This window comes from Carettochelys insculpta, chromosome 16 (genome assembly GCF_033958435.1).
Source record: "Carettochelys insculpta isolate YL-2023 chromosome 16, ASM3395843v1, whole genome shotgun sequence".
Lineage (NCBI taxonomy): Eukaryota > Metazoa > Chordata > Testudines > Carettochelyidae > Carettochelys > Carettochelys insculpta.
In genome coordinates, this window is record NC_134152.1 from 11,789,882 (window position 1) to 11,802,102 (window position 12,221).

A 12,221-nucleotide genomic window follows, 5' to 3' on the forward strand; every position below is an offset into this window, starting at 1 on the left:
TAATTCAGGACAAAAACGCTTTTTAAAAATCTTATGAATGCTAGTTTAATATTCTTAATAGTTTAATTCCCACACCCCTCCACGCCAGTAAGTCAATACTGCTGACTATGTCTGCCATTAAGCAATTACACATCTCAACATTTGAAAATAACTGTTAAAAATGCTAAGGAGAAAATCTTTCTCCTCATAAATTTAAGTTAAACAAGTGACATAACTATCATAACCATTCCTTCAAAATACATACTTCTGAAATACTATGATGTCACCATCCATGAGTTCATCAAGAGCCTTATCAAGCGATACATCATAGTCTTGAATTCTCTCTGTTAAATTCGGTTTAACTTCCTGCAGTAAAAATAAAAGGGAAAACAATTAGAAGAAATAGCGAAACAGGAAGCACTTGCAGTTGCAAATATATCGCAATGGAACACAACTTGTTTTCTTTTTCAAACTAAATTTAAATGAATGGGGAGGGGGTGAATTTTGGCGGTTGTTTTAATTCAAATAATTCATTTACAAACTTTACTGCTCATGATAGAGTTGGCTATTTCTACTTTACCCACAAAATTTACATTAGATTCTCTTGTAATTAAACTGAAACCATTTAGAAATGTTTTATATAGTCCATCATACTTTCTCAATAGCCAGCCCCAATCCAAACTTCTCAAATGTTGTTTTCTTCTTTTTCAAATCATGTTTTCAGAAGAGTAGGGCTCGTCTACAGTAGCCCCTTCTTCAAAGGGGGCATGGTAATCCGCCTGAGCAGGGAATAGCAATGAGGTACAGAGATGCATATGCAGCACGTCATTAGACTAATTCTAGCTGCGGGAACTTTGAAGTTAGCAACTTTGAAGCGCCAGCAAGCTGTGTAGCTGCAGGCACTTCGAAGTACCCACCCAACTTCCAAGTGCCCTTACTCCCAAAGCTCCCCACTCGGGCTGATTACCATGCCCTGTTCAAAGAAGGGGGCTAGTGTAGACTAGCCCATAAAGAAACCCAGTTAATACTAGCCTGTGTTTTTGGCAAGGTGCAACTGATTCACTGTAACAGCTGCCCTCTTATTTTCAAAAGGAATGAAAAGCCCTCAGAGCATAAATATGTACTACTGTATTTAAAGAACTATAACACATATATATGTGGTTTCCTGGAATGTAAGTAATATACTTGAACCCGTTTACTCTAGATACCCTGGAAAACAGGGTAAAATGGATTAGACTTCTTTGGGCCAGAGAGGTCACTGCAGGGTCAAGGCATGAGAGGGATGGAGGTGGGGCACCCTGATCCCAGGATGGCTCCACATCCACCACTGTTCCAAGGCACCATCCCCTCCTGAGATGGAAGCTGTGTGGAAAATCCTCTGGAGCAGCGTGTTGCTGCATTGCTTGGACAACAGATGTAGCAGCAGTACCCAGAGTTATTTTTTGTCCCTGGTTCCAGGGATTAGGGACACCTGGAGTATGGAGGTTCAAATATATCTGTTTACACACAGCAGGGATTCCCAATCTATGGGTTGGGACCCAAACATGTCGTAATTAGATTTGTTAAGGTTCGCCTGCAGCTCAGAGCTGAATGTGGCTCTTAAAGGAGTCATCTGAAGCTCCTTAATGCTGCCACATGCAGGAGCTCTCTCTATCAACAGAGAAGCAGTCATGCATTACACAGACAGCTTCTCTACCTTTAATATTTGTAGTCATCCCTGGCAGGCCACTTAACAGATTCTTGCAGTAAGTAATTTTCATTCCCTCTTCCTCCCATCCCCTTTTTTGCCACCCCTTCTGTTCTGTGTAGCTGATTTGTCAGTTTTCATGTTTTGTTTGTATCTCCCCTCAGCCCTAGTGTGACTCACCCAGCCCCTTGAGCCTCTGAGTTACCCTCCCAGAGCAAGTGTGATCCCCAGCCCGCCAAACCTGTGTGATTTCTCCCAGCCTGAGTGTGACCCCCAGCCCGTGTGTAATTCCCTCAGGCCCTGAGCCCCTGAGTGTGACCTCCCCCCGCAGCCCCTCCAAGCTCTAAGTGTGGGGTTTAAGCTGGGGCATGGGGCGGGATATTTTCCCCCACTGCAGCTCAGATCAACTATGATAATAAAATAATAAACCATAAAAAACAGTGTTATTACTTTATTATTATTAATGTTTTTTCCTTTTTTTAGAAATAGCTTCTATGAAAATATAAAGATGAGGGGGTGCAATTTTATGTTCTAGCCCCAGGTGCAAAATTAGCTAATTATGGCACTGCTCTTCTTCCCTTCCCCCGCAACATTTTTGAGTTGCCCTGGGTCACCAAGTCTTCCTGAATTGTCAAATGGGTCCCCATCTGGAAAAGGTTTACAGCAACAGCTGGCAGGATCTTTTGTGGTCCTCACCCATATGATTTGAAAGACGGGGTTTTTATAATTTTAATGTAAATTTGGAAGTGACTATGCACATAGAAGTTCCTGGTAACAGTTCTGCCTGTTTGTATGGTACTCTGTGGGCCCCGTGAAACACGTATGTGGCAGCCAGCAAAGCAGGAACCTAGTGGCATTAGAGCACCCATTCCTACTGTACCAAGGGCCTCACTACAAATTCAAATCCCACTAGAGCAATTTGAAGTTATTATAAGCAGGTATTGTTGCTACACTTTCGGTGGAAGCTCTCACATGTCTTGGTGGAGGCAGAGGAGGATGCAGCATTCCCTTCTCACCGCTGGAGACAGGTCACTGAAGAGTCACATGCAGAAGATCAGGCATTGGGAGCAATCAGGCCAGCCCTGCTTGCAGCAGCAGCTTTACTATCATGGTGACTCAGGGAGCATGCATGGATTTAGTGCTACCAGCACACAGAGGCCGTGTCTATATGTGCCCCAAACTTCGAAATGGCCATTTGTGTGGCCATTTCGAAGTTTGGGGCACGTGTAGACGTAGCCAGAGAGGACCACGCAGGACTTCCATGTAGATAAGTCTACTTTTTTGACCTTAAAGATTTCCCTTACCTCAGTCCATGCAAAAGAAAACTTTTAAAGGGTAGGGATTTTTACACACAAATTACTAGCAGTTTTTGACTGCTGATTTCAAAGCTAGGTTTCTAATAATATTCTTTTGTGCTCAAGTATTCAAAGGCTTTGGAGCCACAGCTTTCAGTGTAGTTAATTAAACAACTGCTGCTGTGCACATCTTTAACAACGGAAGCTCTGTTAACTGTAGAATGCACAAGCTGTAAAATATGTTACTTTAATATTTCTGCTGGAGTATGCAGTCGACCCATAAGTAACACACAGTCTGGGTGGAGGGGAGGAATGCTAAAGAGAAGTTACTCACCGTAGTAACGGTGGTTCTTCGAGATGTGTCCCCGTGGGTGCTCCACAATAGGTGACGGGCTTGCCCGGCGCCGCAGATCGGATCTTCCAAGCAGTTTGTGCCGGACCGCGCATGCGCCGGCGCGCGCCGCTCCCTTGCGCGCTCCTGGCCACGTGCGCAATCCGGTCCCCGCCAGTTCCTCAACCAACCGCCTCGGGTGCCCCTGCAAAACACTAACAGAGATCCGAAGCGGGGAGGATGGGAGGGTAGTGGAGCACCCACGGGGACACATCTCGAAGAACCACCGTTACTACGGTGAGTAACTTCTCTTTCTTCTTCGAGTGTCCCCGTGGGTGCTCCACAATAGGTGACTACCCAGCAGTAACCCAAGATAGGAGGTGGGTAATCGGATTATGTGCAGCTTGTCCCCGAGAGGACCGCTGCAGAGAGACGGGTATCCTCTTGGAATACCCTGTGAAGGGCGTAATGTTTGGCGAAGGTGTCGTAGGACGACCAGGTCGCCGCTCTGCAAATGTCTTTTAACGCAACGCCCTTGAAAAAGGCTGTTGATGCCGCCACCGCCCTGGTGGAATGAGCCCTGGGAGTGGCCGATAAAGGAGTCTTTCTGAGCTCGTAGCACATTTTTATGCAGGATACAATGTGCTTTGAGATTCTCTGCGAGGAGAGACCCTCTCCTTTCGATTTGGGAGCGAGGGAGACTAGGAGTCTATCCGTTTTCCAGAAGGACTTGGTCCTGTCTATGTAGAAGGCTAGAGCCCTCCTCACGTCCAGGAGGTGTAGGCGCGCCTCTTCGTTGGAGTTATGAGGTTTTGGATAGAACGAGGGTAGAACAATAGGTTCGTTGATGTGAAACTCAGAAGAAACTTTGGGGACAAAGGCTGGATGCAGCCGTATGGTTATCGCCTCCTTGGAAAAAACAGTGCAGGGTGGCGTTGCCATGACTGCCGCGAGCTCGCTCACCCTACAAGCTGACGTAATTGCGAGAAGAAAGGTCGTCTTAATTGTAAGGAGGTGGAGGGGAACCGTGGCCAAGGGCTCGAACGGTGGTCCCATCAGTGTGGTAAGCACTAGGTCCAAGTTCCACGAAGGTGGAATCGGTTTCCGAGGGGGGTAGAGGTTTATCAACCCTTTGAGGAACCTGGTAACCATAGGGTGGGCGAACACCGTGTGCCCTTCCTCCTCATGTCTGAACGCCGAGATGGCGGCAAGGTGGACCTTTAACGAGGATAGCGAGAGTCCTCCTCTCTTGAGGTCCAGTAAATACTCTAGAATTGTAGGTATAGGCACCGAAAGGGGGGCCAGCTGTTTGGTAGAACACCAAGCCGTGAAGCGAGTCCATTTTTGTTTGTAGGTCTTCCTAGTGGAAGTCCTCCTGCTACTTTCTAGGACATGTTGTACTGCCACTGTGCATGTGCTCTCTAGGGAGCTGAGCCATGGATTAACCACGCTTGCAGTCGCAGGCTGTGGGGGTGCGGATGCACTATGGACCCCTGGGCTTGCGTGAGCAGATCCGGCGCCACCGGAAGAGGCATCGGTGGATGGTCCGACATGCGCAGGAGTAGGGGGAACCATTGTTGGCGATCCCACGTTGGGACTATCAGGATCATCCGGGCCCTTCCCCTCCTGGCTTTTTGCAAAACTTTGTGGATCAGCACTGTGGGAGGAAACGCATAAAGCAGGGGGCCCCCCCACGGGATCACGAACGCGTCCCCCAGGGACCCCCAGCCCAGTCCTGCCCTGGAGCAGAATCGTGGGCACTGCTTGTTCTGCTGAGTGGCAAACAGATCTATTTGGGGAAAACCCCATGCGTGGAAAATCGACCGTAGCAGATCGGGACGGATCTGCCACTCGTGTGTGAGCGCAAAACGCCTGCTCAGCTGGTCTGCCTTCACGTTGTGCGCACCCGGCAAGTATGAGGCTTTCAAAATTATATCGTGGGCGATGCACCAGTTCCATAAGCGGATTGCTTCCGCGCATAAGGCACGGGATCGAGCTCCTCCTTGCCTGTTTATATAAAACATGGTGGAGGTATTGTCTGTACTGATCCCGACGACTTTGCCTTGTATGTGGTCTCGAAAGTGTTTGCAGGCGTTGAACACTGCTCTGAGCTCCAGTACATTGATGTGTAGTGACTGTTCCGTGGGTGACCACAGTCCTTGAGTCACCTCTTCGCCCAGGTGCGCTCCCCACCCTATGAGGGAGGCATCTGTAGTGAGAAAAACCGATATTTGCGGCTGGTGGAAGGGTACCCCTGTTAGCAAGTTCCTGGGGTTTACCCACCATTGCAGGGATTTGCGCACCCCGGCTGTGGGCGACACCACCTTGTGAACGGTGTGTACTGCCGGTTTGTATACACTCGCCAGCCAGTGCTGCATGCTGCGCATGTGTAACCTGGCGTTCTGCACTACAAACGTCGCCGCTGCCATGTGGCCCAGTAGCTGCAGGCACGTCAAGACTGGCACCGTAGGGCTGAAGGTGATGACTTGCACGAGGGAACCGATGGCTCGAAAGCGAGCCTCTGGTAGGTATACTCTCGCTGCAACCGAGTTTATGCGAGCCCCTATGAACTCTATGTCCTGTGTGGGGTCTATTTGTGATTTTGCCAGATTGATAACCAGGCCAAGTGAGGAGAACGTGTTTACTGTGACGCGTATCATGCGCAGAACCTCTCCTTTCGAGGCCCCTTTGAGCAGGCAGTCGTCCAGATACGGGAAAATGAATACCCCTTGTCTGTGCAGGTAGGCTGACACCACTGCCAAGGTCTTGGTGAAGACTCTGGGGGCCGAGGAGAGGCCAAACGGTAGGACCTTGTATTGGAAGTGTTCGTTGCCCACCATGAACTGGAGGAATCGCCGGTGAGCCGGATGGATGGTTATGTGGAAGTACGCGTCTTGTAAATCGAGGGCTGCGAACCAGTCTCCATCGTCCAGAGCTGTAAGGATGGAGGCGATCGTGGTCATCCGAAAACGTTGCTTGCGCAGGTACCTGTTGAGGCCGCGAAGGTCTAAGATAGGCCTCCAGCCTCCTGTCTTTTTCTCCGTGAGGAAATACCTCGAGTAGAACCCTCTCCCTTGCAGTTGCTCCGGCACTCTTTCCACCGCCCCTATGAGCATGAGATGGTCCACCTCCTGCCTGAGCCTCGCTACGTGGGTCCTCCTGGAGGTGGGGCTTGGGTGGAGGTCGTGACGGTGGGAGCGACTGGAAGAGGATGGCGTACCCCGTGGCTATGATCTCCAGCACCCATTTGTCTGTGGTGATCCTTTGCCACTGGTCGTAGAATGGTCGGAGGCGATGGTGAAATAGCTGCTTCGGATGACCGTGTGCGATGGTAGTGATGGCGCAGCCCTGGATCTGTATGTCAAACTTGTGGCCTTTGGCCCCGCCCCGAGGACGCCCGGCTCTGTTGTGAGCGTCGCCTGGGAGTTCTGTACTGCTGGTGCTGCTGATGTCGCCCTTGCTCGTAACCCCTGTGACACTGGGGGCGCTGTTGCTGGTACTGGTACCGCCTTTGCTGAGGGTAGTACCTTTTCTTTGTGTATGGGGGGTGTAAATCCCCAGGGTCCTGAGTGTGGCTCTTGAATCTTTACTGGAATGAAGGACCGAGTCAGTTGATTCAGCAAACAGCTTCTGCGAGTCGAAGGGAAGGTCAACTATCTTCGCCTGCAGATCCCTCAGTATACCCGAGGTCTGGAGCCAGGACTCCCTTCGCATCACCACTGTGGTTGCTGTGGAACGTGCTGCCGTGTCCGCAACGTCCAAAGCAATCTGAACTCCCATCCTCGCAGCCTTCTTGCACTATGGCCTTGAGGACCGGCTTTTTGTCCTCTGGAAGCGAGTCCATGAGGGAAGTTAACCTGGAATAGTTGTCAAAATTATGGTTCGCTAAGTGCGCTGCGTAATTTGCCATTCGCAACGTTAAAGTGGAGGAGGAGTAGACCTTTCTGCCGAACAGCTCTAGCTTCTTGGCATCTTTGTCCGTTCCCCCTGTTTTAAATTGAGATGTTTTTGATCTTTGTTGCGAGGACTCCACCACCAGGGAGTTTGGCTGTGGGTGGCTAAACAGGAACTCCATGCCCTTCGCCGGCACGAAGTATTTCTTATCCGCTCTCTTTTGGACAGGCGGAATAGTTGCAGGGGTCTGCCATATCGTAGTGGCGGACTCTAAGATCGCTTCATCAAGCGGTATTGCTACTCTGGAAGAGGCCGGAGGTCTCAAATTTTTGAGGAGCTTATGGTGTTTCTCTTGCACCTCTGCTGTCTGGATGCCTTGCGTGAAGGCCACCCTCTTAAACAGCTCTTGAAACTGTTTGAGATCGTCCGTAGGATGGACGTCCCCCAGGGCCGTAGCCTCGTCTGGGGAAGAGAGTGAGGAACCGCTGGGGTACGTCTCTCTGGACCCTTCCGGTTCCTGCTGGTGATGGTACACCCTCTCGCTAGAGGTTTGCGAGGGAAAATCTCGGGGTTCCATGACCAGTCCCCCTTGAGATGCTTGAGTCTCTGTCCCCGGTCGCGATTGCCCTCGGGGGTACGAGATAGTTTGTGGGGATCTTTCCCTAGTAGATTGCCGATGGTGTGTATGCCCCGCGTGGTAGGGGCGACCATGGCAGTATAGGCACTGTTCTTGGGAGGGTGACCTAGACCACTCCCTTGGTGGGTACCCTCTGCGTCTGGGGGAGGGAGATCGTCGAGACACTGGAGAGAGCGACTTCGCATAATAGTCCAGTGGTTCAAACCCCAGGAAGGGTGAAGGTGGTGCCATCCAGGGTGAGGCTGGTTGCAAAAATGGAGAAGGGGGCTTCGGGTAGGCTAGGGGGGACCCCTGCCTTCTGGTTGGAGTCTGCAACGTAAGCGGAGGGCTGTGAGAAAGCAGCTCCACAGCCCTGTCCGGAGAGGGGCTGCAATGCCTCCTCTTGTGTGCAGCCTTCCCCCTCCCTGGAGGAGGTGACTCCGCCCCCTGACGCACGGGGGATCCCGGCTCCGTCGGCACCGTGCTAGGCACGCTCGAAGGCGGTGCCGCATGTGCGGTGTCCTTCTGCACCTGCAGGCTACGTGCCTGCGCGCTCTGCACCGCCGGTTCCGCCAGGGTCGGTGCCGCTGCCTGCGGTGCCGGCGCTTGTTTAGCCGCCGCCCTGCCTGCGTTGCGGGGCGGCTGGCTGATCATCGGAGGCTGAGCCGTTTGCACGTGGCTCTCCGTGCCGCCGCCGATCAGCTGTTGCTGCGGCTGGGGGCTGCGTGCTCCTCCCGTCCCGCTCACTGTTGCTGCCGGCAGGGATCGGGCTGGAGAGACTTTCCTCCGTTTCTGCGCTGATGGAGTGAGGGAGGCAGCTTTCCTTTTAAGGGCCCCGGAGGGTCCCTCCTGCTGCGGCCGCTCCGGCACGTCTGGCTGGAGGGCCTTATCAAGAAGCAGCATTTTAATGCGCATCTCCCTGTCTCTCCGTGCTCTGGTCGTTAATTTTGCACAGAAGGCGCATTTTTGTGCCACATGGGACTCCCCCAGGCACCTTATGCATAGGCTGTGCCCATCGGACACTGGCATCGCCTCTCGGCAGGACTCACATTTTTTAAAGCCTGAAGAGGACATTGTTGGTGAGTCTTTGAGTTTTATTAAGTGGGTACTTAGCACCTTCTTTGTGCTGTTTTCCCCGTCCGATGGCCTGCCTCAGCAGGAGGGCTGATGGCCGTAGCTCCTGGCCTCCGGCGCTTGTTACTGGGACTGGCTGAAGCTGTCCCGCTCGTAGTTTGTTTGTTGTTGTTTGTTCTTTTTTTTTTTTGCAAAATAACAACCGGCTAACTCATAGTAGCCTAAGTATCTGAAAAAAACTTTGAAAGAAAAACAGATAAAGTCGTTGAATACGCTATTTGGCCTTAGCCTAGTCGGATTCCGTCTGCAGCCGACGGCGGTTAAGAGGAACTGGCGGGGACCGGATCGCGCACGTGGCCAGGAGTGCGCAAGGGAGCAGTGCGCGCCGGCGCATGCGCGGTCCGGCAGAAACTGCTTGGAAGATCCGATCTGCGGCGCCGGGCAAGCCCGTCACCTATTGTGGAGCACCCACGGGGACACTCGAAGAAGAACAATCTTTAGAGAGTTTAAACACAGTTTTGTGGCTGAATTATTAGTTGCACTGATGCAAAACAAAACAAAAAAAAAATCTTATGAAGATTTTGGCTTTTGACCTGTCAGATTGCATTCAGAATTTGAGTTTCTAAGTGTTCAGTACCAGAATGAAGAAAACAGTTATGATTTTTGGAATAGCACAGAGAGCCACATAAGTATTTATTAAAATGAAAAACACATAACCTGCTATAATTTATAAATTAATTTTCAATAGTTCACAAACACTGATTTCCATATAATGAACAGAGAGGACTGTTGTATCTCAGTGAAACTTGTCTCTTGATGACACAGCAGTGTACCCAATCAACAACAGCTAACTTCGTGTGGCTCATTAGGCCTCACTGTTAAACCAACTATTTGTAATCAAAGCTAGCTATTTTTTATAAATTATGAAATTAACCTTATAAACACTTTGGAACTGACTGATTTTCAAAGTATCCAATGGGACCTCCGCCTCAGTTGGCTTTATGCCTTATGATGGTTTCTTGTCTAAACATAATATTTAAAAATATTTTACTTCTACATTGCAGTTTTTCCTTAGAGGAAAACTTGCTAATAATGACACACAAACCTAGATTTATTGTAGGAATAATAATTAATCCAAACCTCATAGAGGATAAGGTTAGTTTCTTGGGGAAATCCTGCTCTCTCACACATAACTGGAAGCAAGTCACCTATTGGAAAAGAAAAGAAGCGTGAAGTATGTTACAGCTTTTGCTAGTAGCGAAAGCTATTATAAAGGTTGCAAAAAGGTTCTATTATAACTCCCCATAGTTTTCAGGTGTGCAAATTAATAACAAATTTCTCCTTTAAGCTGAAACTTCAGCTGCTTGGGTTTAGCCCCAAAGAGTTTCTCTCTCTCTCTCCCTCTCTTTTTTTTTTAATTTCAGCAAATTTTGCACAGACTTCTGAATTCTTCTAGGATAAAATAATGCCATAGTTTTAATCAAACACAAAAAATAATCAGAGCGAGAGTAAAAACAAAAAAATGTATGCATAATTTTCTAAATGTAAGTTACTGGTAATATACAGCAACACTTGCTTTGCTTATGGGCAGAGGAGTTAATAATAAGAAACTAAAAAAATCAGTTCTGGTATGTTCAGTGCAAGTCTGCTAAGGTTTTTCAGTGGAGCCTGATGAAACTCTACCATCCTTGTGATGTCACATAGAAGTCAGGCCAATTACAACTGTAAACACACAGACACACACACACTCTCTACCCAGAGACACACAGGGGCTGCTGCTGGAAAAATTTGCCTGAGGCCATTTTACAAAATTTTCAAACACAACAATACTTAGCAAGAAAATTATAAAACTTCAACACTCAGGAATAAGAAAATGAGCGAAAAGCAGATCCTGAGATTTTAGGATGATTCTGTAAAATTACAGACAGTCCCATACCAAAACTAATAAACAGCTGCCCCATTAACCCAGCCTTGCAGATAACTTTCTACAGCTCAATCTCAGCAGCAAAGATGGAACTTAATCCCCCCACCCCATTCATTTCAATGACATGTGAATGTCAAACCCTTCCAAGGGCTATTTAAATTTTACAACGATTGAGCAAAAACAATTTTCTAACTTTTTTAATGAACCTTTATGGTTTCCCTGTTAATTTCAAGAACTAAAAATAAGGAAACAGAAATGTTAAGGTTCCTGCAACTATGTCAAAAACCTCGCACAATTCATGTCATACTTCTAAAAATATACCAAACTATTCATTTTGTGCATAAACACAGGAACAAAAAATAAAATGCACTTGTAACAACAGATGCTAATGCTGCTCTAAGAGCCTTAATTTTCTATTTCCCAAATTTTGTTTCAACATTAAATGCAAAATGCTGTATTTATGAAATTGAAATTAAAATTTAAAATATTACTGCTAAACAAATGTTTAAAGACTTACGTATTTTACAGGATATAGGTGTGTAGATATGTCCACAGTAATTTAAACTTCGAGTCTTTGGGTCATACATCTTCAGAAACAACATTACATCATCTACACGTTAAAAAACAAAAAATCAATCTGAAGTAAAGCCATAATTTGAGCACATCTGAAGATCATCTAACTGTAAGTTCCCTTTGCATGCTAAAGGCCATGGTGATCACAAAGCAATGTCCTTAATTAATGAGGAAATGTAGAACCTGGTAAAAAGATAATTGTCTCAAAAATACTTTTTAAATACTGAATCCATATAATTCCCACACAGCAAATTAAATGAGGTTCATTCTTTCTAGAACATCTGAAGTCATAGTCTTTCTCCATCCTCTAAGAGGATAGCACAAAATGAGGTCAAGTGATCAAACTGCACTGAGAGCCTGACAGATATCCTGCATATCAGATGGAGAGACAGAGAATGAGCAGTGAGTATAAAATAAGAGACTGGTATTTTCTTCATTTTTGGCATATGTACTTACGATCTTTATCAAACTTGGGTAATGTTGCTCCAGTTGCTGCCATCTCTGGATCTACTGTTTCTAGGAATATAGTCCAGGGATTTTCGTTGTCACTGAGCTCAATCATCTGTTTAGGAAGCAGAATATTCAAGAACACAATGTGAGTAAAAAATGGACTTTAGATGAGTTTCATATTAGCAATAAACTTAGTGGAGTAGTCAAACTGCATAATGTAAGTTAAAAGAAAACAAAAACTTCAAAGAAAAAGTGTTGGGAAAAGTCTGTTCATTTTTAGCTATGTTGTTGAGACTTAAAGGCTATATGTACTCCTCCATAAGCTACTAAAGTAAAGCAAAATAAAGCTTTTGATGTATGGTTTATAAAGTTACACAAGTTTTAAACTACAGAATTTT

At 47.4% G+C, this 12,221-nt stretch overlaps 1 protein-coding gene across 2 annotated transcripts in view; it reads right to left on the bottom strand.

The window, feature by feature from the left end:
- USP7 (ubiquitin specific peptidase 7) overlaps positions 1 to 12,221 on the bottom strand; it is a 162,538-nt gene that overhangs the window by 24,760 nt on the left and 125,557 nt on the right. For both annotated transcript variants that reach the window (XM_075011292.1, XM_075011291.1), the window contains exons 18-21: positions 11,830 to 11,935; positions 11,318 to 11,410; positions 10,017 to 10,084; positions 245 to 345 (exon numbers count right to left, since the gene is read on the bottom strand). In XM_075011292.1, coding sequence (XP_074867393.1) covers positions 245 to 345; positions 10,017 to 10,084; positions 11,318 to 11,410; positions 11,830 to 11,935 — 368 coding nt within the window. The remainder of the gene's footprint in view (positions 1 to 244; positions 346 to 10,016; positions 10,085 to 11,317; positions 11,411 to 11,829; positions 11,936 to 12,221) is intronic.